Consider the following 27,035-nt stretch of genomic DNA (forward strand, 5'->3'; position numbering starts at 1 on the left):
TCCTACCACTTTGCCAGGCTGCACATTTTCCAAGCCTTTGCACTCTGTGTTGAGGTATGTTTACTCTATATCTAATGTATTAAGAGTTTTTAAAATCATGAATGGGTCTTATGCTTTATCAAATGCTCTTCATGCTTCTATTGAGATGCTTTTGTCCTTTATTCTGTTGATATGGTGTATCATATTTAGTGATTTGTGTATATTGAAGAATCCTTGCATCCCTGGAATACATTATCTTGATCCTGGTGTATTATCTTGTTGATGTGCTATTGAATTTTGTTTACTAGTATCTTGTTAAGGATGTTTAACTTCTATGTTCATCATGGATATTAACCTTTATTTTTTGTCGTTTTTGTGTCCTTGTTTAGTTTTAGTATCAAGATAATGCTGTCCTCATAAGATGAATTAGGAAGAATTCCCTCCTCTTCAATATTTTTGAATAGTTGAGAAGTATTGGAATTAGCTCTTCTGTAGAAGTTTGGTAGAATTCAGAAGTAAAGTCATCAGGACCTGGGTTTTTTTTGTTGTTGTTGGGAGACTTTTTATTACGGATACAAACTTGCTACACATTATTCATCTATTCAGGTTTGTTATTTCTTCTTGGTTCATTTTTGGCAGGTTGAATGTGTCTAGAAACTTACCCATTTTCTTCAGGTTTTTCTATTTGTTGGCATGTGGTTGTTTATAAACAAGTGTACAGTTTCTGACATTCATAAGCTATGATTGTGAGTATTACACTGCCAGTCAAAACACTATTTGTAATACAACTGAGTGAGAATAAAATTTATATGTACTCATATGGTCTATCTCCCATTTACGTTTTTATCTTCATCTTTTTTTATATTTCCCACGACATTGGTCCATGTGAAATACTTTAACCTGCTCTCCCTCTTCTCATCAGACTGATTTTACCCTGTAGGCTAGTGTATTGTCATCTTTCAGATCTTGGTTCTAATATTGTTTCCTGTACCCTTTATCCTGACACACTAGCAGAGGATCCTTCAGTAATGAACTTTTAGCACAATATACATTCTTCCTTCATAGAATTTAACATAAATTTATTTGGGTAACAATTTGATTAAGAATGTGGTATTAAGTAAAATACAAGCACTATAAGTAAAAGAGAAACTGTAACTTAGTTGCCTGTTTTATATCCAAACCATAATCATTGACTGGTACATAGTTGCCTTCAGTAAATATTTGGGAAATATATGGCTGAATTCTTGACAAGCTTTAAAGAAATAAATGGTCCCTGTCTTCCTCTCTGTGCAACTATGTACTCAAAGACTTACTATGCAAGTGTTTAAAATAAATAATGCTTATGTACCTCTTTTAATATTTGTTTTGAAGAAGCATCATCTTAGTTAATAGCTATGGTGGAAAATGTGAATTATACTCGATTACACCTTCCTCTTCAACTTCCCTACCTCATTGGTCTCCAAGTTCTTTTGATTCCTCTATCTTACATCTTTTGATGTGACCTTCCAAACTCATCCATAATTATTCATCCTTTGGTGGCTTCATTCATGCCTTAGTTAGGGGAGTGATAATTTTATTTCCTAAATGTACTCAAGATGCCCCCCAGTATACCATTTGCAATTTAAACTTTTTAATATTTTGGTCTGAGAGCATAATTTTCTCCTCCTTTTTAGAAGAAAATTCCAGCTTTAGCTGGCAGGAAGGTTTGGAGGATGATGACCAAAAGGATATTTAATCATAGCTTCACATGCTCTTTGGTCGTCTGAGGATACCACAGGTAAAGGGATTAAGAAAGAATGGTCTTGAATCTCCCTTCTGTGTATTGCCTATTCTTTCTTTCAAGCGGAGTCTGCTAAGTTCATTAGTGTGGCTTTGTTTTTGCGGAAGATTAATTCTTCTAGGACACACACTAATTGGTTATGAGGAAAAGTAGATATTCTAGTTATCTCATTGATGTTTTTCATGGTGGGTTGCAGGAGAAATAAACCAGAAGTTTACTCATATAAAGCAAAGTTACATAAAAGCAATATGTGGGCCGGGCATTGTGGTTCACACCTGTAATCCCAGCACTTTTGGAAGCGGAGGCAGGAGGATCATGAGCTCAGGAGATTGAGACCATCCTGGCCAACATGGTGAAACCTCATCTCTACTAAAAATACAAAAATTAGCTGGGTGTGGTGGTGTGTGCCTGTAATCCCAGTACTCGAGAGGCTGAGGCAGGTGAACCGCTTGAACTCAGGAGGCAGAGATTGCAGTGAGCCAAGATTGTGCCACTGAACTCCAGCCTCGCAACAGAGTGAGACTCCATCTAAAAAAAAAAAAAAAAAAAAAAACCAAAAAAAAAAAAAAACAAATAAAGAAGCAATATTCAAAGTTTGCTCCACTGTTATTGATTGCACAAACTGCACACAATTCTTTAAAGTTCACAAGATATTTTCAAACATTATTGAAATTTGAGTTAAAGTTTTTGAATCTTTAGAACTTGAACCTCACATATAAGGTAATAGCGGTTTTGTTTAACACATTAAAAAGCATGATTACTGTTCATTTGGAAAAAATAAAGATAAAATTAGCAAACTAAAAAGCACAAATACAAATTTATTGAAGTATGTCTTTTCATCTACTAAATAGTGCGTTAAGAAATAAGATAATTTATTCCTTATTTTTCATCTCCCAATAGTCCTTAAAATAATGCTTCGTTAATGCAGGTTTTTACAAAATTGGCATACGGTTTGCACTTAAAGAGACTGATTTGAAACCACTACCATCTAACACTTTATAAAATCCTGGAGAAAGTATGGATTTTCATTTGGTTCAGGTGTCATTCATCTTAAACTTACAACTAACTTTTTAAAAATATGGTCTGTAATTGTAGCTGTATAGATTCCCGCATTGACATGGCAAGAGATAAAAATGTTTTTTTTTTTAACAAAGAAACACACACATACATACTTGAAGCGATGAAAGATAACACATTTCTCTTATACTTGTGATATGGTTTGGATTGGTGTCCCTGCCCAAATTTCATGTCATATTGTAATCCCCTATGTTGAAGGAGGAACCTGTTGGTAGGTAATTGGATCATGGTGGTAAATTTCTCTCTTGCTGTTCTTGTGATAATGAGTTCTCATTAGATCTGGTTGTTTTAAAATGTGTAGAATTTGTGCCTTCACCCTCTTCCTCCTGCTTCAGCCATGTAAGACATGCCTCCTTCCTCTTTGCCTTTCACCATGATTGTAAGTTTCCTGAGACCACCCTAGCCATGCTTTCTGTACAGTCTGCAGAATCATGAGTCAATTAAATCTCTTTTCTTTATAAATTACCCACAAAGACACAAACTTCATGGCTCAACCAAAAAAATCACTCAAGATAATCTATAGACTTAAATTTCCAAATATAAAATTGTAAAAGTTATAGAAGGAAACCTACATGGATTTGGGTTGGTGATAAATTTTTAGATACAATAGCAAAAGCTAGTCCATGAAAGAAGGAAATTGATAACGTGGACTTTATTAAAATTTGAAATGTCTACTCTGAAACATCCTCCTACGATTATCAAAAACCAAGCCATGGACTGAGAGAAAATATTTATAAAACAAACCTGAAAAGGATTTATATGCAAAATATACAAAGAAATTCTAATGTTCAACAAGAAGACACAATTAAAATGTAGACACTTCAGTAAAAAAGATTTAAGACAACAAACAAGCATCCAAAAGAATGTTCATGGCACTTATCATAGGGAAAAGCAAATTAATGCAACAATGGTATACCACTGAGCATCTACTAAAATAACTAAAATCTTTTTTTTAATGCAATAAAAATTACGACAGAAGACTGGGCATAGTGGCTCATGCCTGTAATCCCATCACTTTGGGAAGCAAAGTCAGGAGGATTGCTTGAAACAAGGAGTTCAAGACCAGCCTGGGCAGCATGTGAGACCCCCATCTTTACCAAAAGAAAAAAAAAAAAAAAAATTAGCCAGCCCTGGTGGCACATACCTGTAATCCCAGCTGAGGTGGGAGAATTGCTTGAGCCTGGAAGGTAGAGGCAGCAGTGAGCAGTGTTCGTGCCACTGTACTCAGCCTGGGCTACAGAGCAGCACTCTCTCTCATAAAAACAAATAAATACATGAAATTAAAATAAGTTTCAACAAGAACTCTCATTCAATGCTAGTGGAATGCATAATGATACAGCAACTTCAGAAAACAATATGGCAGTTTTTATTAAAGTTATTATGCTCTCACCATAGAGGCACTCCTAGGTTTTGGGGGGTTTTTTGTTTGTTTTTTTTTGTTTTGTTTTGTTTTTTGTTTTTGTTTTGTTTTGTTTTGTTTTGAGATGCAGTCTCTCTCTATCTCCCAGGCTGGACTACAGTGGTGTGATCTTGGCTCACTGCAACCTCCACCTCCCGGGTTCAACCAATTCTCCTGCCTCAGCCTCCCAAGTAGCTGGGACTACAGGTGCACAAAGCCACGCCTGCCTAATTTTTTGTATTTTAGTAAAGACGGGGTTTCACTGTGTTGTCCAGGCTGGTCTCGAACTCCTGAGCTCAGGCAATCCACCCACCTCCGCTTCCCAAAGTGCTAGGATTACAGGCATGAGCCACCAAGCATGGCCAACTACTAGGTATTTAGATAAACACTTTATAAACTTGAGTCCAAACAAAAGTTAGTGTACGGTTGATCTCTTCATAACGGCCAAATACTTTTAGGGATCAAGATGACCTTCAATAGGTGAATGAATAACTAAGTTGGGTACATCCATGCAATGGAATGTTATTCAGCAAGAAAAAGGGGTGATCTATGAAGCCATGCAAAGACATTGATGAATCTGACATGCATATCGCTAAGTGAAAGAAGCCAGTCTGAAGAGATATCCCATTTCTGTGACATTATGGAAAAGTGTCACCATAACTCGTTGTAAGTTCAAACCCCTGAGCTCAAGTAATTCTCCCACCTCAGCCTCCCAAGTAGCTGGAACTCCAGGCAAGTGTCTCCACACCCAGCTAATTTTTTAACTTTTTGTAGAGCTGTCTCCCTATGTTGCCCAGGCTAGTCTTGAACTCCTGGGCTCAAGTGAACCTCCCACCTCAGCCTCCCATGTAGCTTGGACTTAAGGCATGGACCACTACACCCAGCTAATTAAAAAAACATAATTTGGTAGAGATGAGCCTCAATATGTTGCCCAGGCTAATCTGAAACTCCTGGTCTCAAACAATCCTCCCTCCTTGGCCTCCCAAAATGTTGGGATTACAGGCATAAGCCACTGCACCCCACCTGATTTTTTAATCAAGTTATTTTTTTTGTTGTAGCGTTATAAGACTTTTTTATATAAGTTTCTGGATATTAACTCCTTATCAGTTATATGATTTGCAAATATTTTCTCCCATTCTAAATAGGTTGCCTTGTCACTCTGTTGATTGTTTCGTTTGCTACACAAAAGTTTTTAAGTTTGATGTACTCCCATCTATCTAATTTTGCTTTGGTTGCTTATGCTTTTGGTGTCATATACAGGAAGTAGTTGCTCATTCCGATGTTATAAAGATTTTATTTTTTTCTTCTTGGAGTTCTGTACTTTTAGGTCTTACATTTCAGTCTTTAATTTATTTTGAGTTAACGATTATACGGTAGCATTCCATATAATGGAATGATATAGTTTGCATCTGTGTCCCTGTTCAAATCTTATGTTGAAATGTAATCCCCAGTGTTGGAGGTGGGGCCTGGTGGGAGAAGACTGGATCACAGAGCAAACTTCTTATGAATGGTTTAGCACCATACCTCTTTGGAACTGTATAGTGAGATCTGGTTGTTTAAAAGTGTATAGCGCCTCCCCGCTTTTCTCTCTTCCTCCTGGCTCTGGCCATGTGAAGTGCTGACTCTCCTTTCACCTTCCACCATGAGTGTAAGTTTCCCAAGAAGCCAAGCAAGTGCCAGCATCATGCTTCCTGTACAGTCTGCAGAACAATAAGCCAATTAAATCTATTTTCATTAGAAATTACCCAGTCTTGGATATTTCTTTATATCAGTGCGAGAATGGACTAATACAGACGCCAATTCCCCAAGGCTCCCTATCTCCTTGCAGGAGGCTCTGGCAGCAGCTGACCTCTGAGCCAGGAGACAGCAGGGGCAACTTCCCTGTGGGACTTGGGTGCCTCTGTTCTGCCAGTCCTCCTGCCCACTGGCCCCTCTCAGGGTCCATGCCTAGCCACTCTGCAAGAGCAGGTGCACAGCGCAGCCTCTGCAGCCCAGCCTGAGTGCATCACTGCACTTGAGTACCTACCCCGTGATCCAGGAGAACATTGGATTCCCCAGCGCAGCGAGAGCCCAGCCCCAAGCCATAGGACTTCTTGGTGTCCCAGGGCTGTGGCACGTAGCTAGGGATACCGAGGGGGAGATCTGCGGCTAGCACTTGAACGGGGGAGGGGCCCCCACTCTCAGAGCACTGAGAGAGGTGAGACATTTGGGATACTGGGCAGCGAGGGATTGAGGTATGCCTCCCTCCAGAGAGCCAGTCCAGAAAGGGGGCGACCTATGCAGCCTCTGCCCGAGGGCGCCCCGCAGCCCAGAACACCTAACAAAAGAAACGCAGGCAGGCACCAGTGATCACAGGAGGCTCCACCAAGGTCCAGGAGCTGGTAAAGGGCTATCGCTCTCCCGTCTCACCGCAAAGCACGCCTGCAAACGCAAAGCACAAAAGAGCCTAGCTGCCAGAGATAGCAACCTTTCCTCTTAAGCACCATCTATTGGATCACGGCCCTAACTACGACACCAACATTGACCAGCTAATACAACATCTGTGAAACCAAGCACAATTCACCCACACGTAAGGGTCCTGTACAGAACCCTGGCCCTCTGAAGCATCCAGAAACGAAGTCAGCTGACAATACCCAACTTACACCACAGTTAAGGGAACACCAACCCTCCCAGATGAGAATCAGTGCAAGAGCTCTGGCAATTCAGAAAGACACAGTGTTCTCTCAGAAGACCCAGGCCTGCGGAGGGACGTGAGGAGCAGCCCCGCCTCCCGGCTCAGTCGCAAACACCGGAGTTGGGGGAAACCAAGTAATAAAAACGCGAAGAAACTGCGCCTGCGCACAGGAGGATTACAGATGGTTACACGCAATCTCCGCGGGGTGGCGAGGGACCTTCTCCAAGGGCGGGAAGAGCCAGGCCCCTCCCAGACCCCCTGAGCCCAAAACTTGTTTGTGCCCGTGACTGACAGACAAGGCTCCGCCCTACTCCCCGCCCATTTAGCACTTCCTGACTGCCGAGTGGCGGGCTCGCCTTGGTCTCAGCGCTGATTGGCTGGCAGCTCTACAGCTTGGCGCCTCGCCTTCCAGCGCGGCTCATCTCCTGAGGGGGACTCTGAGAGGACGCCCGGCCGGGGTGAACACCGCGGCAGTAGAGCACGGGAGACTGTGAAGAGCATGGGGAGCCTTTGTCGTGCAGCGTGAAACCCTTGTAAACCCTCGTAAATCCTCATCCCGAGACCTTCAAATTTTAGCCTGGGAGACCCGAAATCCCCTGACCCTGAGAAGCTCCAAATCCTCTCAGCCTCAAGAGACCCCAAATCCTGCCATCTTGCAGGACCTAAAATCCCCTCAGCATGAAACCCGCAAAGTACTTCAGGGACCCCAAATCCCTTCACCCAGAGGAACATCTCCTAATGCTTAAGACATTCTGAGCCTGAGGAGCCACAATTCCCCTCACACTATGGCACCCTAAATCCCTCAGCCTGAGGAACCCTAAATAGCTCACCCACAGAGACCAAATTTCCCCAACCTCAGATAACCTAAATAGCCTGAAAACTCAACCCCTTCAGCTTCAAGGACCAAATAACCTCAGCGTCAAAACCCCTAAAACTTCTTAATGAGAGATCCAAATCTCCTTTACCTGAAATCCAGAATTTCCTCAACCTCAAAGATCCCAAATCCTTTCATCCCAAGGAATCCCAAATCCCCTTAACCTGATGAATCTCAAATCCTGTCAACTTGAGCACCCCAAATCTCTTCAACCTAAAAGACCCCAAATCTCATCCTGAAAAACCACAGATACTATCAGCCTGAGGGATACCAAAGCTCCTCAGTTTGAGATACCCCAAATTCCCTCAATCCGATAAACCCCAATTTCTTCAGTCTAAGACATTTCAAATCCCTTCAGCCTGAGGGACCCCAAATCTCAACCTGAGAGATAGCTTCCCCTTAAAGATGCAGACTGCTTTACTCCTGGATTTTTCTAGAATCCTCAGGTAGAGATCCCGAAATTCTGTCTATGAGAAATGTTCATTTTGCCTCCCTGAAACAGAACCCTGCTCCTCAGTCTGACCCAAGTCCCAGCAGTCAGGGGGTCTCAAGGTCTCCTTGGGACTCCTCTGGCTCTCACACCTCGGGATTCCCCTAAAACACCGGTAGCTACAACCCTCCAGCCACCTGTGCCACCCTTCTCCAAATGAGCCAAGCTGCAGGGGAACTAAAAGAACAAAACCCAGCTTACATTAGGTGGTAGCTCATGGCCAGTGGAGGCCTTCCCATCCCATCAGTACCTCCAGACCTCCCTGGGGTGCTTGAGACCTCACCAGGAACCCACATCTTTCTGCTCTGAACACCCCAGCCAGATGGAGAAGACAGAGCCTGGTTCTGGCTAGTGCTCAGGGCTGTTGCCTGCTCTCAGCACCTTCTCCTTCCACAGGAGTCTTTGGCCTAGGAGCTGGGAGACTCAGAGCCCTTCCCACACTTGGAATTGGAGAAAGTCCTTCTAGACAGTCCCAGCACCATGAGCCCTGAAAGGTCCCAAGAGGAGAGCCCAGAAGAAGACACAGAGAGAACAGAGTGGAAGCCCATGGTGAGAAGTCGGGGAGGCGAAGCCACACTCCTATCAGGAGCTGATCTCTGGAGTGCTGCAGACTCCTGGCCTGTACCCTTGGGTGACCCTGTCTGAATGTGCATGGAATGGGGGCAGCTGGTCCTGGGCAGGACACGGGGGAGAAAAGAACACTAACATCAGCGACTGCTCTGTGTCAGCAGAGAGCTAGGAATGCTCAGCGTCTGCTCAGTTAAATGGGACACAATCTGGAGAAGGAGGGAAGGTCTTTATGTTTCACAGAGACTCCCAGAGGCCCCAGGCTATGCCCTATACACAGGGTAGAGGAAAAGGACCAGCTCGATGTGTACTAGTAAATCACTGACAGAATCTGTTACTTCCTCTAGGTCAAAGATGCCTTCAAAGACATTTCCATATACTTCACCAAGGAAGAATGGGCAGAGATGGGAGACTGGGAGAAAACTCGCTATAGGAATGTGAAAAGGAACTATAATGCACTGATTACTATAGGTAACAGGAAGTGCTGGGCACAGACCAGTCTGGGAGACATAAAACAGGTCTTTGGTCCCTATATTATTTTAGTTCTCTGGTGGTGGCATCTGCCCACAATTCCCTTTTGCATGGAGACAAATCTGGAGGGAAATTTTATTCTTTTGCATCAGTGCAGGACTGAGTGTGGATACTGACCATGCAGAGGTCACATCTTGACCTTTTTCAAGACTCTCCCAGCTCAGCAGACTAAGCAGCACTGGCTTTGTGGTGCCTTCCATTGCCACTGCCCTTTGTTCCTCCTCCCAGCTCTTCCGTTTTAGAACAAAATTTTTTATTCTTTTCAGGTCTCAGAGCCACTCGACCAGCTTTCATGTGTCACCGAAGGCAGGCCATCAAACTCCAGGTGGATGACACAGAAGATTCTGATGAAGAATGGACACCTAGACAGCAAGGTAAGAGGGAAGGGAAGGAGGATTTTTTTTTTTTTTTTTTTTTTGAGATGGGGTTTCGCTTTTATTGCCCAGGCTGGGGCGCAATGGTGTGATCTTGGCTCACTGCAACCTCCGCCTCCCAAGTTCAAGCGATTCTCCTGCCTCAGCCTCCCATTACAGGCATGTGCCACCATGACCAGCTAATTTTTTGTAATTTTTGTTAATAGAGATGGGGTTTCTCCATGTTGGTCAAGCTGGTCTCGAACTCCCGACCTCAGGTGATCTACCCATCTTGGCCTTCCAAAGTACTGGGATTATAGCTGTGAGCCACCATGCCTGGCCTATTTTTATTTATTTATTTATTTATTTATTTATTTATTTATTTATTTTGAGACAGAGTCTTGCTCTGTCATCCAGGTTGGAGTACAGTGGTGCAATCTCGGCTCACTGCAACCCCTGCCTTCCGAGTTCAACAATTCTCCCACCTCAGCTTCTCAAGTAGCTGGGACTACAGATGTGCACCACCTTGCCCAGCTAATTTTTATATTTTTTGTAAAGATGGGGTTTCACCATGTTGGCCAGGCTGATCTTGAATTCCTGGCCTCAAGTGATCTGCCTGCCTTGTCCTCCCAAAGTGCTGGGATGATGATGATGATGATGGTTATTATCATTACAGACAAGGTCTCACTCTGTCACCCAGGCTGGAGTGCAGTGGTGCAATCATGACTCACTGCAGCCTCAAACTCCTGGGCTCAAGTGATCCTCCCACCTCAGCTTCCTAAAGTGCTGGGATTACAGGCATGAACCACAGTGCATAGACCCCAGGAAGATTTAGAAGTGACCTCTTGGCCAGGCACGGTGGCTCACATCCATAATCCCAGTACTTTGGGAGGCCGAGGAGGGTATATCACTCGAGGTCTGGAGTTCGAGACAAGCCTGGCCAACATGGTGAAATCCTGTCTCTACTAAAAATACAAAAAAAAAAAAAAAATTAGCCGAGCGTAGTGGTGGGTGCCTATAATCCCAGCTACTCAGGAGACTGAGGCTGGGGAATAGCTTGAACCCAGGAGGCGGAGGTGGTAGTGAGCCAAAATCATGCCACCACCACCCTACAGCCTGGGCAACAGAATGAGAAGACTCGGTCTCAGGGGGAAAAATGTGACCTCCTGAAACCAGCCTGGGTTTAGGTCTCAGCTACATTTCAGAATTTAACAAAGGAAAAAGAGTTTTCCCTCGAAAACATAAATGTTCAACAAACAAGCAAAATGCAAGACAGTGTATACAGTAAGAGGTTATTCATATATCATTGTCAATTAGTTTTTGTTTTTGAGATAGAGTCTCGCTCTGTTGCCCAGGCTGGATTGCAGTGGCACAATCTCAGCTCACTGCAACCTCCACCTCTCAAGTTCAAACGATTCTCCTGCCTCAGCCTCCCGAATAGCTGGGACTACAGGCACGTGCCACCATGCCGGGCTAATTTTTGTATTTTTGGTAGAGATGGGATTTTGCCATATTAGCCAGGCTAGTGGCAGACCCGCCTTGGTCTCCCAAAGTGCTGGAATTACAGTCATGAGTCACCACACCTGGCCTCATATAAAGTTTTAAAACCTGTAAACTATGTATAGTATTTATAGATATAACAATAAGTGGTAAATGCATAAAATCTAAATGTGAATAAGAATACCAAATTCAAACCATTTATTATCACAACAAAAGGAGGAAGGGCTGGCAGGTGGTTTCCCTGTGGTTTGGTTAGTTTTTTTGTTTGTTTTTATTTTTGTTTTTAAATTTTGAAATAAACATAAAAAGACCTGAAACAGTTGTGGCAGAATATTGACATTGGACTGAATGGTGATGGATGTATGGGTTTTCCAGTACTATTCTCCATTGTTTTCTATATGTTTAAAATTTATCATTCTTTTTTTTTTAAAAAAATTGTTTTTGCTAAACACTGTTAATAAATCATAGAACAATTAAAGAAAATGTAATTAAACTGTAAATCCACAAAAAATCTTTCTAATGCCAATCTCATAATAGTTTAGTTATTGAATTAAATATCTTGAAGAAGAAATAATATTAAGATACATCATTTATGTACATTTAATCATACTATATGATCCTCTTATACCAAAATGAATCTACTTCTTTGTCTCAATTCTGGAGTGGGTTTGAGAGAGCTGTTTAGTTTCACTGATCTTTCCCATATGTCACTGACCAGAGACAGCATCAGGTAAATAAAATAATGTGCCATAATTATAAAATGAAAGTGCGAAGCTCATTTTCTCTTCTACTTCTTGATCAGGAGAGTTTAGAAGTAAAAAGAGTCAATCTGCCCAAACTAGAGAGAGCAACTTGGATTCAGTCTACAGTTTCCCCATCTATGAATTTTAGATTCCTTAGGACCTAAAAGTAGCATAAGAGGTATGAAAGGCCAGTGTTTGCTTTTCTGCAAATGCTTTGACATGAAAAGAATGTCTCTTTAGAGGGAATCTATCTCCTGTGGTTTATCACACATCTATACATCTTTATCTGAACTCAGTTAAAATCCCCAGCTTAAGTCAATTTATTTTCTATTGTGGCAAGAAATAAAATAACATATATTTACTTCTCTAACAATTTTTAAGTGTACAACTTTATTAATTATAAGCACATTGTTGTACAATAGAACCCTAGAACTTTTTATCTTGCATGACTAAAACTCTATACCCATTGAACAATAACACCCTATTTCCTCCTCCCTCCAGCTCTTGGCAACTGCAATTCTGTTTCTATGAATTGGATTACTTTAGATACCTCATATACGCAGAATCAGCCATGAAATATTTTTCTTTTTGTGACTGGCTTATTTAATCACTTAGCATAACGTCCCCAAGATTCACCCATGTCATAGCATGTGACAAGATTTTCTTCTTTTTTAAGTCTGAATAATACTCCTCTCCATGTATATACCACATTTTTAAAATCCATTCATTCGTCAATGGGTATTAGGTTGCTTTACCTCTTGTCTATTGTGAATAATACTGTAATAACTATCAGTGTGCAAATATCTCTTTGAGATCCGGCTTTTAATTCTTTTTACTATATTGTATAACCAGAAGTGGAATTTCTGGATCATAAGGTAGTTCTGGTTTTAATTTTTTGTGGAAGTGCCATACTGTTTTTTACAGTGTCTGCACCATTTTACATTCCCACTACTATGGTTTGAATATGTGGAAGTTCACGTATTGGAAACTTAGTTGCCATCATAACAGTATTAAGAGGTAGAGCCTTTAAGAGGTGCTTAGGTAATGATAGCTCCAACCTCATGAATGGATTAATGCGATTATCACAGGAGTGGGTTAGTTATTGCAGGAGTGGGTTCCTGGTGAAAAGGATGAGTTGGGCCCTTCCCTGTCTTTCTCTCTGTCTCACATTGCACACTTACCCTTCCACCATGTCATGATGCAGTTTGAAGCCCCTTGCAAGATGCCAGTGCCATGCTCTTCAACTTCCCAGCCTCCAGAACCACAAGCCAAATAATTCTTTTCCTTATAAATTACCCACTCTGGGCCAGACGTGGTGGCTCATGCCTGTAATCCTAGCACTTTGGTAGGCCAAGGCAGGTGGATCACAAGGTCAGGAGTTCGAGACCAGCCTAGCCAGCTTGGTGAAACCCCATCTCTACTAAAAATACAAAATTAGCCAGGCGTGGTGGAGTACACTTATAATCCCAGCTACTCAGGAGGCTGAAGTACAAGAATCACTTGAACCCAGGAGGCAGAGGTTGCAGTGAGCTGAGATCGCACCACTGCACTCCAGCCTGGGCAACAGAATTGAGACTCTGTCTCAAAAACAACAACAACAACAAAGAAAAAACCACACAAATGACCTACTCTGTTACATTCTAGGAAAGCAGCAGAAAACAGACTAATCCACCCACCAACAATGAGCAAGTGTTCCAATTTCTCCACATTGTCGCCAGTACTTGCTATATTCTGTTTTTTTGACAGAAGCTATCATAACAGAATAAGGTGATATCTCATTGTGGTTTTAATTTTCATTTCCCTGATGATTAGTGATGTTAAGCATATTTTCATATGCTTCTTGGCCATTTATGTATCTTCTTTTGAGAAATCTCTATTCAAGTTTTTTGCCCATTGTATTAGTCAGCCCAGGCTGCCACAAGAAAATACCATACACTGGGTGGCTTAAACAACAGAAATTTCTTTTCTGACATTTCTGAAGCCTGGAAGTAAAAAATCAGAGTGCCAGCATGGTTCGGTTCCGGTGAGGGCTCTCTTCCTGACTTGTAGGCAGCCTCCAACTCACTGTGTATTTACATGAATTATTTGTGTGCCCACAGTAGGAAGGAGAAGGAATATCTTCCTCTTCATATAAAAGCAATACTATCCACTAGAAGATTTTTTTTTTTTTTTAGATAGCCTCACTCTGTTGCCCCAGACTGGAGTTCAGTGGTGCATTCTCAGCTCACTACAAACTCCACCTCCCGGGTTCAAGCAATTCTCCTGCCTCAGCCCCCGACATAGCTGGGACTACAGGGGCACACCAACTAATTTTTGTATTTTCAGTAGAGATATGGTTTTACCATGTTGACCAGGCTGGTCTCAAACTCCTGGCTTCAAATGATCCGCCCACCTCTTTGGCCTCCCAAAGTGCTGGGATTATAGGAATGAGCCACTGTGCCCGGCCAAAAGCACTAATGTCATCCTAAGAGTCCCACCCTCATGACATCACCTAGCCCTAATTACCTACCAGTGGCTCCATCTTTAAATACCATCATATTGAGGTATTAAATATGCTTCAGCATATGAATTTGGGGGAAACAAAATTCAGTCCATAGCACTCATTATTTAATTATTTGTTTTGTTGTTGTTGTACTATAGGAGTTCTTCATATATTCTGGATCTTAACTCTTTTTTTTTTTTTTTGAGACAGAGTTTTGCTCTTGTCGCCCAGGCTGGAGTGCAATGGTGTGATCTCAGCTTATTGCAACATCCACCTCCCAGGTTCCAGCGATCATTCTGCCTCAGCCTCCTGAATAGCTGGTATTACAGGCACACACCACCACGCCCAGCTAATTTTTTGTATTTTTAGTAGAGATGGGGTTTCACCACGTTGGCCAGTCGAGTCATGAACTCCTAACCTCAGATGATCCATCTGCCTTGGCCTCCCAAAGTGCTGGGATTACAGGCATGAGCCACAGCGCCTGGCCAGGATATTAACTCTTTATCTTCTTTTTTTGAGACAGAGGTCTCACTATGTTGCCCTGGCTGGTCTTGAACTCCTGAGTTTAAGTTATCCTCCCACCTCAGCCTCTGAATAGCTGAACTATAGTTACATGCCACTTCACTCAGCAACATTAACCCTTTATCAGATATGTGATTTGCATATATTTTCTTCCACTCTATAGGATGTCTTGCCACTCTGTTGAATGTTTTCTATGTTACACAGAAGTTTTTAAGTTTGATGTAGTCCTACTTGTCTAATTTTGCTTTTATTACTTATGCTTTTGGTGTCATATACAAGAAGTTATTGTTCATTTCAATGTCATGAAGATTTTCCTCTGTTTTCTTCTTGAAGTTCTGTACTTATAGGTCTTACATTTCAGTCTTTAATCTATTTTGAGTTAATTTTTATATGAGATATGTGGTAAGAGTCTGTCTTCTCTTTTGCACGTGTATATCCAATTTTCCCAACACCACTTCTTGCAGATTGTCCTTTCCTCCATTGTGTAGTCTTGGCATCCTTGCTGAAGATCATCTGACCATATACACAAGGGTTTATTTCCGGCCTCTATTCTGTTCCATTGGTCTGTATGTCTGTCTTTATATCAGTACTATACTTTTCTGATTACTGTAGCTTTGTAATATGCTTTGAAATCAGGAAAGTGTGAGGTCTTCAACTTTATTCTTCTTTTTCAAGATTGTTTTGGCTATTCTGCTTCTTTAGAGAGTCTGTATGAATTTTTGGATATTTTTCCATTTCTGAAAATAATGGCATTGGCATTTTGATAGAGATGACATTGAATCTGTAGATCATTTTGACAGTATGAACATGTTAACAATATTAAATCTTCAAATCCATGAACACAGGATGTCCTTCCATTTATTTGTGTCTCCTTAAACTTCTGTTGGCACCGTTTTGTAGTTTTCAGTGTTCAAGTTTTTTGCCTCCTTGGTTAAGTTTATTCGTAATTATTCTATTCTTTTTGATGCTATTGTGGTTGGGATTTTTTTCTTAATTTCCTTTGTGGATTGCTCATTGTTAGTAAATAGAAACACAACTGTTTGGGGTGTGGATTTTGTATGCTGAATTCAGGTATTACTTCTTCTTTTTTTTTCTTTTTGTGACAGAGTCTGGCTCTGTCACCCAGGCTGGAGTGCAGCCGCGTGATATCGGCTCACTGCAAGCTCCACTTCCCACGTTCACGCCATTCTCCTGCCTCGGCTTCCCGAGTAGCTGGGATTACAGGTGCCTGCCACCACGCCCAGCTAATTGTTTACAATTTTAGTAGAGATGGAGTTTCAGCATGTTAGCCAGGATAGTCTCCATCTCCTGATCTCGTGATCTGCCCATCTCGGCCTCCCTAAGTGCTGGGATTACAGGCGTGAGCCACCGTGCCTGGCCCGAATTCATGTATTACTTCTAACAATTTTTTGGTAAAAATCTTTACAGTTTCATTTCTTTTTTTTTTTTTAGATGGAGCCTCGCTCCCTCTTCTCCCAGATTCAAGTGATTCTCCTGCCTCAGTCTCCTGAGTAGCTGGGACTACAGGTGCCTGTCACCACGCCTGTAATCCCAGCACTTTTGGAGACTGAGGTGCGTGGATCACGATGTCAGGAGATCAAGACCATCCTGGCTAATAGGGTGAAACCCTGTCTCTACTAAAAATATAAAAAATTAGCCGGGCATGGTGGCAGGTGCCTGTAGTACCAGCTACTCGGGAGGCTGAGGCAGGAGAATGGCGTGAACCCAGGAGACGGAGCTTGCACCGAGATTCCACCACCGCACTCCAGCTGGGTGACAAAGCAAGACTTCATCTCAAAAAAAAAAAAAAAGAGGACTTTTCTTATATGACCTTTTTTTATGTTGAGGTGATTTCCTTCTATTCCTAGCTTGTTCAGTGTGTTTGTCATGAAAGGTCAGTCAATTTACATTTTAAAAATTAATGTAATAGATACTTTATTAGGTATACCTTAATAGGAGGAAACAAACAGGAAGTTTTGTCTATTTTTTTAAATCTTAAGAAAATTAGCAATGCCTCTAATAGAAGCATAGGCCTTAATGATACTTCAGAAAACATTTCCAAATCGCCTTTGGATAATACTTGGAATCATCACTCTCTGATTCAGAATTCTCTGTCTCTACTGAGAAACTCCAGAGTTAGGCCAGGCACGGTGGCTCACACCTGTAATCTCAGCACTTTGGGAGGATGAGGCAGGTGGATTACCTGAGGTCAGGAGGTCAAGACCAGCATCTCCAACATGGAGAAACCCCGTCTCTACTAAAAATACAAAAATTAGCTGGGTGTGGTGGCACACACCTGTAGTTCCCAACAACTCGCAAGGCTGAGGCAGGAGAATCTCTTGAATCCAGGAGACGGAGGTTGCAGTGAGTGGAGATTGTGCCACTGCACTCCAGCCTGGGCGACAGAGAGAGACTCCATCTCAAAAAGAAAAAAAAGTAATAAAAGAGAGTATCTCTAGAGTTTGGAAACATTTACCAACCAAACCACTGATTTCTCATCACCTTTTAGTTAAACCTCCTTGGATGGCCGTAAGAGTGGAACAGAGTAAACACCAGAAGGTAAGTATTTCCCAAATCCTGTTAACAAGAAACCTTCCTCATAGATCCAAACACAGGTAAAAGAAGGAGAATGTACAGATTATCATAGGGACTACTACCTTCCTTTCCTGATCTCTTTAGCACAGTGTCTGACATCATCATTACTTTAAGAGTTAATAAGAACAGCTACAACAATCGCTACCACGGTGTTATTTTCTCAGTATTTTCAGACTTTATTTTAAGCATTTTAAATGAATAAACTTTACATAAAGTTCCTATTCAACTTACATATAGTACCTATTAAGTAGATGCTATAACTATAGCCATTTTACAGATGAGAAAACTGAGGTAAAAAATGTTCAATTATATCGCTGGGATCACATTCAGTGTTGGTGCAGTCTAATCCAAAACTCTTTCTCTAAAGCACTTATAAGATCATTAAAAGTTTAATAGTTTTATAAAGTTTATGTTGTGTTACCCATATGTCTTACATAATTCATCCAACTGACTTTTGAACCTCAGTTTTCCTCTGTTATGGTAAAGTGAGATTTGCACTAAAACACTCTGATTAAGGGAAGCTTCCAAGCAAATAGATCATTCACATTGTGGATGGTCCCAGAAGGAGATAGGGTCCTTACCCTCATAAGGGACCCATTCTGATCAGAGGAAGCAGCTTCCAGCCCTGAGGAGTTTCAGGTTTGAAGACTGAGAAACAACAAATAAGAAAATGGTTTAGGACTTCATATAGGTTACACCCTATTAAGTAAAAATAATATTCTTCTGGAATTGATTTCAAATGCTCATTCTTGTAGAAGGCAGTAACAACTCCTTCCTCTGGGCTCCAGTTAGGAAACTGTCATGTTGTCTGGAATTATTCGTTTAGCCTGCCTGCTGCCTCTTCATTGTGAGCTCTTTAGGAGTCTAGTCCATATCTGATTTTTCTCAGAACTCCCAAGCCCAGCTCAGGGCCTCTGAGAGCCTCCTTAGTGTTTTCTGAATGACTGATTCCAAGTTTATGAATTAAACTATAAGTAACAGGGTCAAGGAGTGCTAAAAATATCTTAGAGTTAGATTTCAACCGTAGAGATGATATCAGGACTATGAGATAATTTTTGTTTGTTATTTTTCTGGGTTGGTGGGGTGGGTGATTTGAGACAGGGTCTGGCTCTTTCGCCCAGGCTGGAGTGCAATGACTCAAGTTCGGCTTACTGCAGCCTCCGTCTCCTAGGTTAGTGCGATCCTCCTGTCTCAGCCTCCTGAGTAGCTGGGACCACAGGTATGCACCACCATGCCTGGTTAATTTTTATGTTTTTTGTAGAGACGGGGTTTTGCCATGTAGCTCAGGCTGGTCTAGAACTACTGGGCTCAAGCCATCCTCCCACTTCGGCTTTCCAAAGTGCTGGGATTACAGATGTGAACCACCCCCCATCTGTGAGAAAAAAAATATTTTTTTCCTTTCTTTTCTTTTTTCTTTTTTCCTTTCCGTTCTTTTCTTTTCCTTTCCTTTCCTTTCCTTTCCTTTCCTTTCCTTTCCTTTCCTTTTTTTTTTTTTGAGACAGAGTTTCACTCTTGTCACCCAGGCTGGAGTGCAGTGGCACGATCTCAGCTCACTGCAACCTCCACCTCCTGGGTTCAAGTTGTTCTCCTGCCTCAGCCTTCCAAGTACCTGGGATTACAGGCACCCGCCACCACACCTGGCTAGTTTTTTGTATTTTTTGCAGAGACGGGGTTGGCCAGACTGGTCTCAAACTCCTGACCTCAGGTGAACTGCCTGCCTTGGCCTCCCAAAGTGCTGGGATTACAGGTGTTAGCCACTGCGCCTGGTGAGAAAAATCATTAATCTCACATTCATACTGTATTAAGTAGCTCAAAGAACACTTTGGTGAGCATTATTATCTTTCATGTTCACTATAATATTGAGAATTAGCACCAGGGGCAGTGGCTAACACCTGTAATCCCAGCACTTTGAGAGGTGGAGGTGGGCAGATCACCTGAGGTCAGGAGTTCAAGAGCAGCCTGGCCAACATGGTGAAATCCCATCTCTATAAAACTACAATAATCAGCTGGGCATGGTAGTGGACACCTGTAATCCCAACTACTCGGGAGGCTGAAGGAGGAGAATAGCTTGAACCTGGGAGGTGGAGGCTGCAGTGAGCTGAGATCGTGCCACTGCACTCTAGCTTTGGCAACAGAGTGAGACTCCCTCTCAAAAAAATAAAAATAAAATAAAGAATTAGCATGGGCTGGGTGCGGGGGCTCATGACTATAATCCCAGCACTTTGGGAGGCTGAGGCGGGTAGATCACTTGAGGTGAGGAGTTCGAGACCATCCTGGTCATTCTAGTGAAACCCCATCTCTAATAAATATACAAAACTTAGCTGGGTATGGTGACACATGCCTGTAATCCTAGCTTCTCAGGATACTGAGGTAGGAGAATCTCTACGTTGGAGGTGGAGGCTGCAGTGAGCTGATATCGTGCCACTGCACTCCAGCCTGGGCAACAGAGTGAGACTCCTTCAAAAAAAAAAAAAAAAAAAAAAGAGAATTAGCTAACAATACACCCTTATGCAAGCAGACAAGCAGAATTAGCAGAATTGGTACAGGAACTAACTAATCTAATTCCAAAGCCAAATATTCTTTCCAGGATATGGCAACATGCAACTTTGACATTGCTTTCTTAGTTGTCTAGATATATTTTTGCCAATCATCTCTTTGTTCTGTTCCCAACCGTACTGCTTTATTACCTCATTTTCCGGATGTGCTTTGTCCCTCTGTGCTTTTCTACATTTCCCCTTCCATCAACAGTCTACTATTTTATGGAAGATTCCCTCCTTCTCTCTGTAAGCTCTTACCTGCTTCTTTTTTTTTTTTTTTTTTTTTTTTGAGACGGAGTCTCGCTCAGTCACCCAGGCTGGCGTGCAGTGGCGTGATCTCGGCTCACTGCAAGCTCCGCCTCCTGGGTCCACGCCATTCTCCTGCCTCAGTCTCCCGAGTAGCTGGGACTACAGGCGCCCGCCACCACGCCCAGCTAATTTTTTGCATTTTTAGTAGAGACGGGGTTTCACCGTGTTAGCCAGGATGGTCTCGATCTCCTGACCTCGTGATTCGCCCGCCTCAGCCTCCCAAAGTGCTGGGATTACAGACGTGAGCCACCACGCCCGGCCTTACCTGCTTCTTTCACAGATCTTGTTGATTCTCCAGCTAGTCTTCCCAAGTATTCTTCCTCCTTCCCTTTAACTTACATAGAACATTTTAAAGAAAGTTGAAAGAAAGAGCCTTAAGATATGGGTTAGAGTCCCAGATTCGCTACTCACTTAGACCTTCTTTTTTCTCTCCAGTATTTAGACACTCTAGATATTTCCAAGGTTTGAACATTAACTAGAGTCATGCATATGAAAACATGTTGCAAGCCATAAAGAACTAAAGAAATGCAAGTTGTCTTTTAATATGTGACTCTCACATTAAAGGGAATGCCCAAGGCATCATTCAATAATGAATCTAGTTTGAAAGAAGTGTCAGGAATGGCAAATTTACTGAATACAAGTGGCTCAGAGCAGGCTCAGAAACCAGTGTCCCCTCCTGGAGAAGCAAGGACCTCTGGACAGCACTCTAGACTAAAACTGGGTAAGAAAAAATATTTGGGGGGAATTTAGTCTCTCTATGTCCTCTAGAAAGGTTGATGAGTACGGTCTACCTATGTGGGGTGGACTTTGCATAGGCCTGGGCTTAAGCTGGACTCAACTGTGAGACCAGAAGGTAGATGCAGTATTTTGTTAAAATTATGTATTTATTTGTTCACTGAGACAGAGTCTCTCTCTGTTACCCAGGCTGGAGTGCAGTGGCGCGATCTCGATTCACTGCAACCTCTGCCTCCATGAAAATAGCCATTTTCTTGCCTCAGTTACCTGAGTAGCTGGAATTGTAGGCATGTGCCACTGTGACCAGCTGATTTTTGTATTTTTAGTACAGACAGGATTTTACCATGTTGACCAGACTGGTTTTAAACTCCTGGCCTCAAGTGATCTGCTCACTTCAGCCTCCCAAAATGCTGGGATTACAGGCTTGAGCTACCATGCCCAGCCTTGGATACAGTATTGAATAGCATGGAAGAACATTAACTTTGAAGTCACTCACTTGGGTTATAATCCACAGAGAAGCATTGGGGCCTTGGGCAAATCTTATAAATTCTCTGAGCTCCTGAATGGTAATCTGCAAAATGAGACCAAGTATATATAGACCAAGAACATTGTTTGAAAGCATTAAATTAAATATAAATGAACTGATACATGCAAGGTGTCCAATAAACACCTCTCTGATAATAGATATTCTTTTCTGTGTTTCTACATTTCCTCTTCCATCACATGTCTACTAGTTTATAGAAGATCCCCTATAGAGAACATACTTTCTTAGTGTTGTATGTCCAGGCCTTTGTTCAATGCCTAAGATATAATGTGCCCTCAAGAAATATTTTCTGAATGAATAAATGCATGAATAAACCATTTTGTAAGCAGAAAGGTTGGGAGGTTAATGGGATAATAAGAATAGCCAGAAACTAAAATTGAATAGGCATTTGCAGTCAGTGTGGGTGTGGGGCCTGAGTCTCTCTGAAGCAGTGAAGAGGGGGAGACTAGAGTATGTAGAAAGGTAGATGCTAATTTGATGGTAGGAGATTTCACATTTTCTTATGAAACAAGGATGGACACCCCAGACTCCCAATTTTACCCATCTACTCTTCTCCAACCTAGAACTCAGGAGGAAGGAGACTGAAGGGAAGATGTATAGTCTGCGAGAAAGAAAGGGTCATGCATACAAAGAGGTCAGCGAGCCGCAGGATGATGACTACCTCTGTAAGTGACCCTTTTGGCCACTCACACAGCTTGCTGTTACATCCTGGTAAAATAATTTCATCATTTGGCCCACAAATCATTCCCTTTCTCTAATGAATTAGAGTACAGGATTGGGGCTGAATGATGTGAGTGCCAAGCTCTTTTTGAAGCTCTTATATTAAGGAACATGCATTACAACTTTCCTAATCTCTGCTTCCCTCACTTCCAGATTGTGAGATGTGTCAGAACTTCTTCATTGACAGCTGTGCTGCTCATGGGCCCCCTACATTTATAAAGGACAGTGCAGTGGAAAAGGGGCATCCTAACCGTTCAGCCCTAAGTCTGCCCCCGGGGCTGAGAATTGGGCCATCAGGCATCCCTCAGGCCGGGCTTGGAGTATGGAATGAGGCATCTGATCTGCCGCTGGGTCTGCACTTTGGCCCCTATGAGGGCCGAATTACACAGGACGAAGAGGCAGCCAACAATGGATACTCTTGGCTGGTAAGAAGAGCCTACCGTTTCCCCTGTTCTGTCTTCCCACATCCCTTCTGTGCCTTTGGTGGGACATCACCTTCTACATGTTAGGGTATAGGTAGGGATAACGTGGTTAGCTCTGTGTACTCAAGGGTTTTTGCAGGAACATGGAATTCTTGTTTAGAAATCAAAGGGTACGTGGGAGCAGAGTGGTACAAAGACAAAGAAATGCATCCTCCCTTGTGGAGCTTCTGCTCTGATTGGACAAACCAACTCAGATGTGTAGATGATACCATGTGGTCTCAATTGGCAGTTGAATTTATGTATGCCCAAAGGCCATAGATGACAGTGGAGTAAAATAATTCTTCTGATTTTTACCCTTTAAAAAGCCTTTACCTTATTTTTCTGAAACTCAGATCACCAAGGGGAGAAACTGCTATGAGTATGTGGATGGAAAAGATAAATCCTGGGCCAACTGGATGAGGTAAGGCCAGTAGCTCTCTGAGTTTCAGATAGAACCTTCATTTCTCACAAACCTGGATTTCCTTCCTTCTCATCATGCCTCCCTCAATGATTTTCACATCCCCTACTTCTATTTTTCTCCATACAATGCTGTTTTATACCATCAACATTTACAAATAAAAATTAAAAGTATAGATATTGTGATTTATTGGTATCAAAACATAAATATGTATGCTAGACAAAATTGAGGCACCAAGATAAACCTTGAGAAGTCTAGATTCACGGGGGACACTGAATTCATGCTTTAGTTTATGTAATCCACGTTTATTAAGCACTTAGTATGTTCCAGGTTAGGAAGCAACGTTCACTACTTGAACAGAAGAGAGCTGCAGGATGACCCAGACCCTTTCCACAATGGGCTCTCGTTCTATCAGAGAATAGAAAAATGAATCAACTATTACTGTTCTATGTTATTGGGCCAAGAGAAAGAGACTTCTAAGTTTCTCTTGGAATCTGGGGAAGTCAGGTGAATGGTACCTGAGTGAACTATAGGGTGATTAGAGGAAGGCTTGTCAAAGAAAGATGGACTTGGGCTAAGTGTAGAATGATGTGCACTAATCTAGAAGCAGACTACATAAGAAAAATACCAAGCACCAAGTTCTGTGGTATCAAACAGAATTAATTTAGAGTTTAGAGAAGCTAGAGGTCAATGTGTTTTATGGCCAATCAAGGTGGAGGTAAGTCTGGAGTTGGGCTTTGAAAAAATGGTTTATTAGGCATGGCAGGGAAGCATTCTAGGCAAGATGAGCACTGTAGTCAGAAGTGCAAGTTCATATGACATTGCGAAAGACATTTAGGAATGAGCAGAAGGTTACTGGAGGAGTGGTGGGGTTGTGGTCAGCACTAGACCATGGAGGCCTTCACCAGCAGATGATGGGCCATACCTGGATCTGACAGATACTGGGAACTCACTGCCTCTTTTCTTTCCCTTTGCCTGCCTTGACCCCAGGTATGTGAACTGTGCCCGGGATGATGAAGAGCAGAACCTGGTGGCCTTCCAGTACCACAGGCAGATCTTCTACAGAACCTGCCGAGTCATTAGGCCAGGTTGTGAACTGCTGGTCTGGTATGGGGATGAGTATGGCCAGGAACTGGGCATCAAATGGGGCAGCAAGTGGAAGAAAGAGCTCATGGCCGGGAGAGGTAGGCATCACTGTTACTCTTTTAAAAGGACAGGAAAGAAACAATTAACCTAGAGAGTTTTCATGGTTTAACTCTTAGGAAGAGTAAAATGCTGTCTAAAGTCAGTAAGATTTCAAATCAGTGGCTTCCAAAATTAAAGATTCATGTTATATACCTTTGCCTCTATGGAATAATTTTTATATTTTTAAATCTTTGTTCCGATTTTATATTCTAAGTACTTCATGCACAAAGTATATAACAGCATATAGTGCTGAAAGACTTAAAGACAAAAATCAAGTTCTCAAACACCTACCAGTTCTCCTAACAAGGTAGTTTCTTCTGGCATTTCCTTGATATTTCTTAATGATATGCATGTGTTGTTATTCATTCATTCATTATCTCAATTAGCTGTCATGTGAACTCCTACTCAGTGCCATACGATGTTGCAGGAAGTATAAATACACATTGATCCAGACAATCAGAAAAACTGCTCGTGAACAGATGACATGTGAATTAGGTAGCCATATGATTACATACAGACATATGTGTAATATCAGACAGTGATTAGTGCTTTGAAGAAAATAAATCCAGAAAGAATACCTGGGGATCAGTGTGAGGTGACAGTAGAGTGTTGCAGGAGATTGTCAGGGAAGGTTTCTCTTAGGAGACAACATTTGAGAAGTGCAAGTGCCTGTGGGCCAAGGGTTCCAGGCACAGGGCACAGCTAGTGCAATGGTCCTAAGGCCAGAAAGAGTTCAGCTTTGGTTCATTTTTGGAAAATAGGCTGCAGTGGGTCATCTGCTCAGAGCTGCTTCAGTTTCCAGGTGAGAGAGAATGGTGGGCAGGATGAAGGTGGGGAGCATGGAGGTAAGCCTGAGTAGGGATATATTTTGAAACAAGACTTCCTATTGTATTTGAAATGGGCTCAGACTGAATGAAATATCTCAAACATGAATAGTTGATGTGCAGCCTGAGAAAGAGCATATTCTCATTTTATGATTTGTGGAATCTGAAACAGAAGCAACCCATGCACCTAGTTGGGGCAGCAGGACCCAGAGTCCTTTAGTCAGTGGGACCTGGACAACTCTGTGTTGGCCAACCTGAATCCCACTTCCTGATGGAGAACCAGGCACATAACAGTCCTCAATTAAATATGTCCTTTTCAATGAGGAGACGCAAATTCAGATTTGCTTACACAGCTTCTCTTTAACTACATTTGTGAATCTCCAGGCTGAGTGCTCCTAATAGATCCTTTTTCCCTCTTAGGAAGTCACTAAGGACAATCTCACCTAAGTCATCAAGAGTGTTATTTCTCAGTAAAATAAAATAGCTGAAGACCTCGTGTTAGCAAAAGTGCCCAGGGACCAAGGAGGGAGGATGTGGCAGAGGGTGATCAGGGAAGGCTTTATAGGACTTGGAAGATACCTGCAATGTGGGGGAAAGGTCGCTGCAGTTCATCTATGTAAGGAATGACACTGCCCCTGATGCTGTTTGAGGTTACCTAGTCTGGCTGATATATAGAAAAGGCCCAAGATGAGGGATTTCTGGATTTTTTTTAAGATGTAGTGAATAAAAGTGGAATGGAAAAATGGACTGTAAAGGTCCATCCAGCACTTGGTGGGAGAGAGCTTGCATTGTTAACGTATGAAGAATGCTTGGTTCTTCATTTGATCTTCATACCTTCATATGTGGTAAGGCCTGAACAAAACATCTACCCTGACCAAAAACTTCCTCTTTCAGAACCAAAGCCAGAGATCCATCCATGTCCCTCATGCTGTCTGGCCTTTTCAAGTCAGAAATTTCTCAGTCAACACGTGGAACGCAATCACTCCACTCAGAACTTCCGAGGACCATCTGCAAGAAGACTCCTCCAACCAGAGAATCTCTGCTCAGGGGATCAGAATCAGGAGCAGCAATATTCTGATCCACGCAGCTGTAATGACAAAACGAAAGGTCAAGAGATCAAAGAAAGGTCCAAACTCTTGAATAAAAGGACACGGCAGAAGGAGATTTCAAGGGCCTTTTCTAGCCCACCCAAAGGACAAATGGGGAGCTCTAGAGTGGGAGAAAGAATGATGGAAGAAGAGTCCAGAACAGGCCAGAAAGTGAGTCCAGAGAACATAGGCAAATTATTTGTGGGAGTAGGAATCTCAAGAATTGCAAAAGTCAAGTATGGAGAGTGTGGGCAAGGTTTCAGTGATAAATCAGATGTTGTTATACACCAAAGGACACACACAGGGGAGAAGCCCTACCTCTGTAGGGAGTGTGGGCGGGGCTTTAGCCAGAAGTCAAACCTCCTCCGTCACCAGAGGACACACACAGGGGAGAAGCCCTATCTCTGCAGGGAGTGTGGGAGGGGCTTTAGAGATAATTCAAGCCTCCGCTGTCACCAGAGGACACACACAGGGGAGAAGCCCTACGTCTGCAGGGAGTGTGGGCGGGGCTTTAGCCAGAAGTCACACCTCCTCAGTCACCAGAGGACACACACAGGGGAGAAACCCTACGTCTGCAGGGAGTGTGGGCGGGGCTTTAGAGATAATTCAAGCCTCTGCTGTCACCAGAGGACACACACAGGGGAGAAA

At 42.4% G+C, this 27,035-nt stretch overlaps 1 protein-coding gene across 1 annotated transcript; it reads left to right on the top strand.

Annotated features, from left to right (window-relative positions):
• The first annotated feature begins 5,886 nt into the window (after positions 1 to 5,886).
• Positions 5,887 to 26,542, top strand: LOC101004442 (probable histone-lysine N-methyltransferase PRDM7). Its single transcript, XM_031666098.1, is given in 12 exon segments — positions 5,887 to 7,442; positions 8,670 to 8,822; positions 9,188 to 9,311; positions 9,638 to 9,745; positions 17,481 to 17,530; positions 20,977 to 21,133; positions 22,255 to 22,356; positions 22,565 to 22,836; positions 23,226 to 23,293; positions 24,281 to 24,382; positions 24,384 to 24,474; positions 26,194 to 26,542. Coding segments are annotated over 11 exon segments (1,389 nt in total). The 5' UTR covers positions 5,887 to 7,442; positions 8,670 to 8,753; the 3' UTR covers positions 26,440 to 26,542.
• The last annotated feature ends 493 nt before the right edge of the window (positions 26,543 to 27,035 follow it).

This window comes from Papio anubis, chromosome 5 (assembly GCF_008728515.1).
Source record: "Papio anubis isolate 15944 chromosome 5, Panubis1.0, whole genome shotgun sequence".
Lineage (NCBI taxonomy): Eukaryota > Metazoa > Chordata > Mammalia > Primates > Cercopithecidae > Papio > Papio anubis.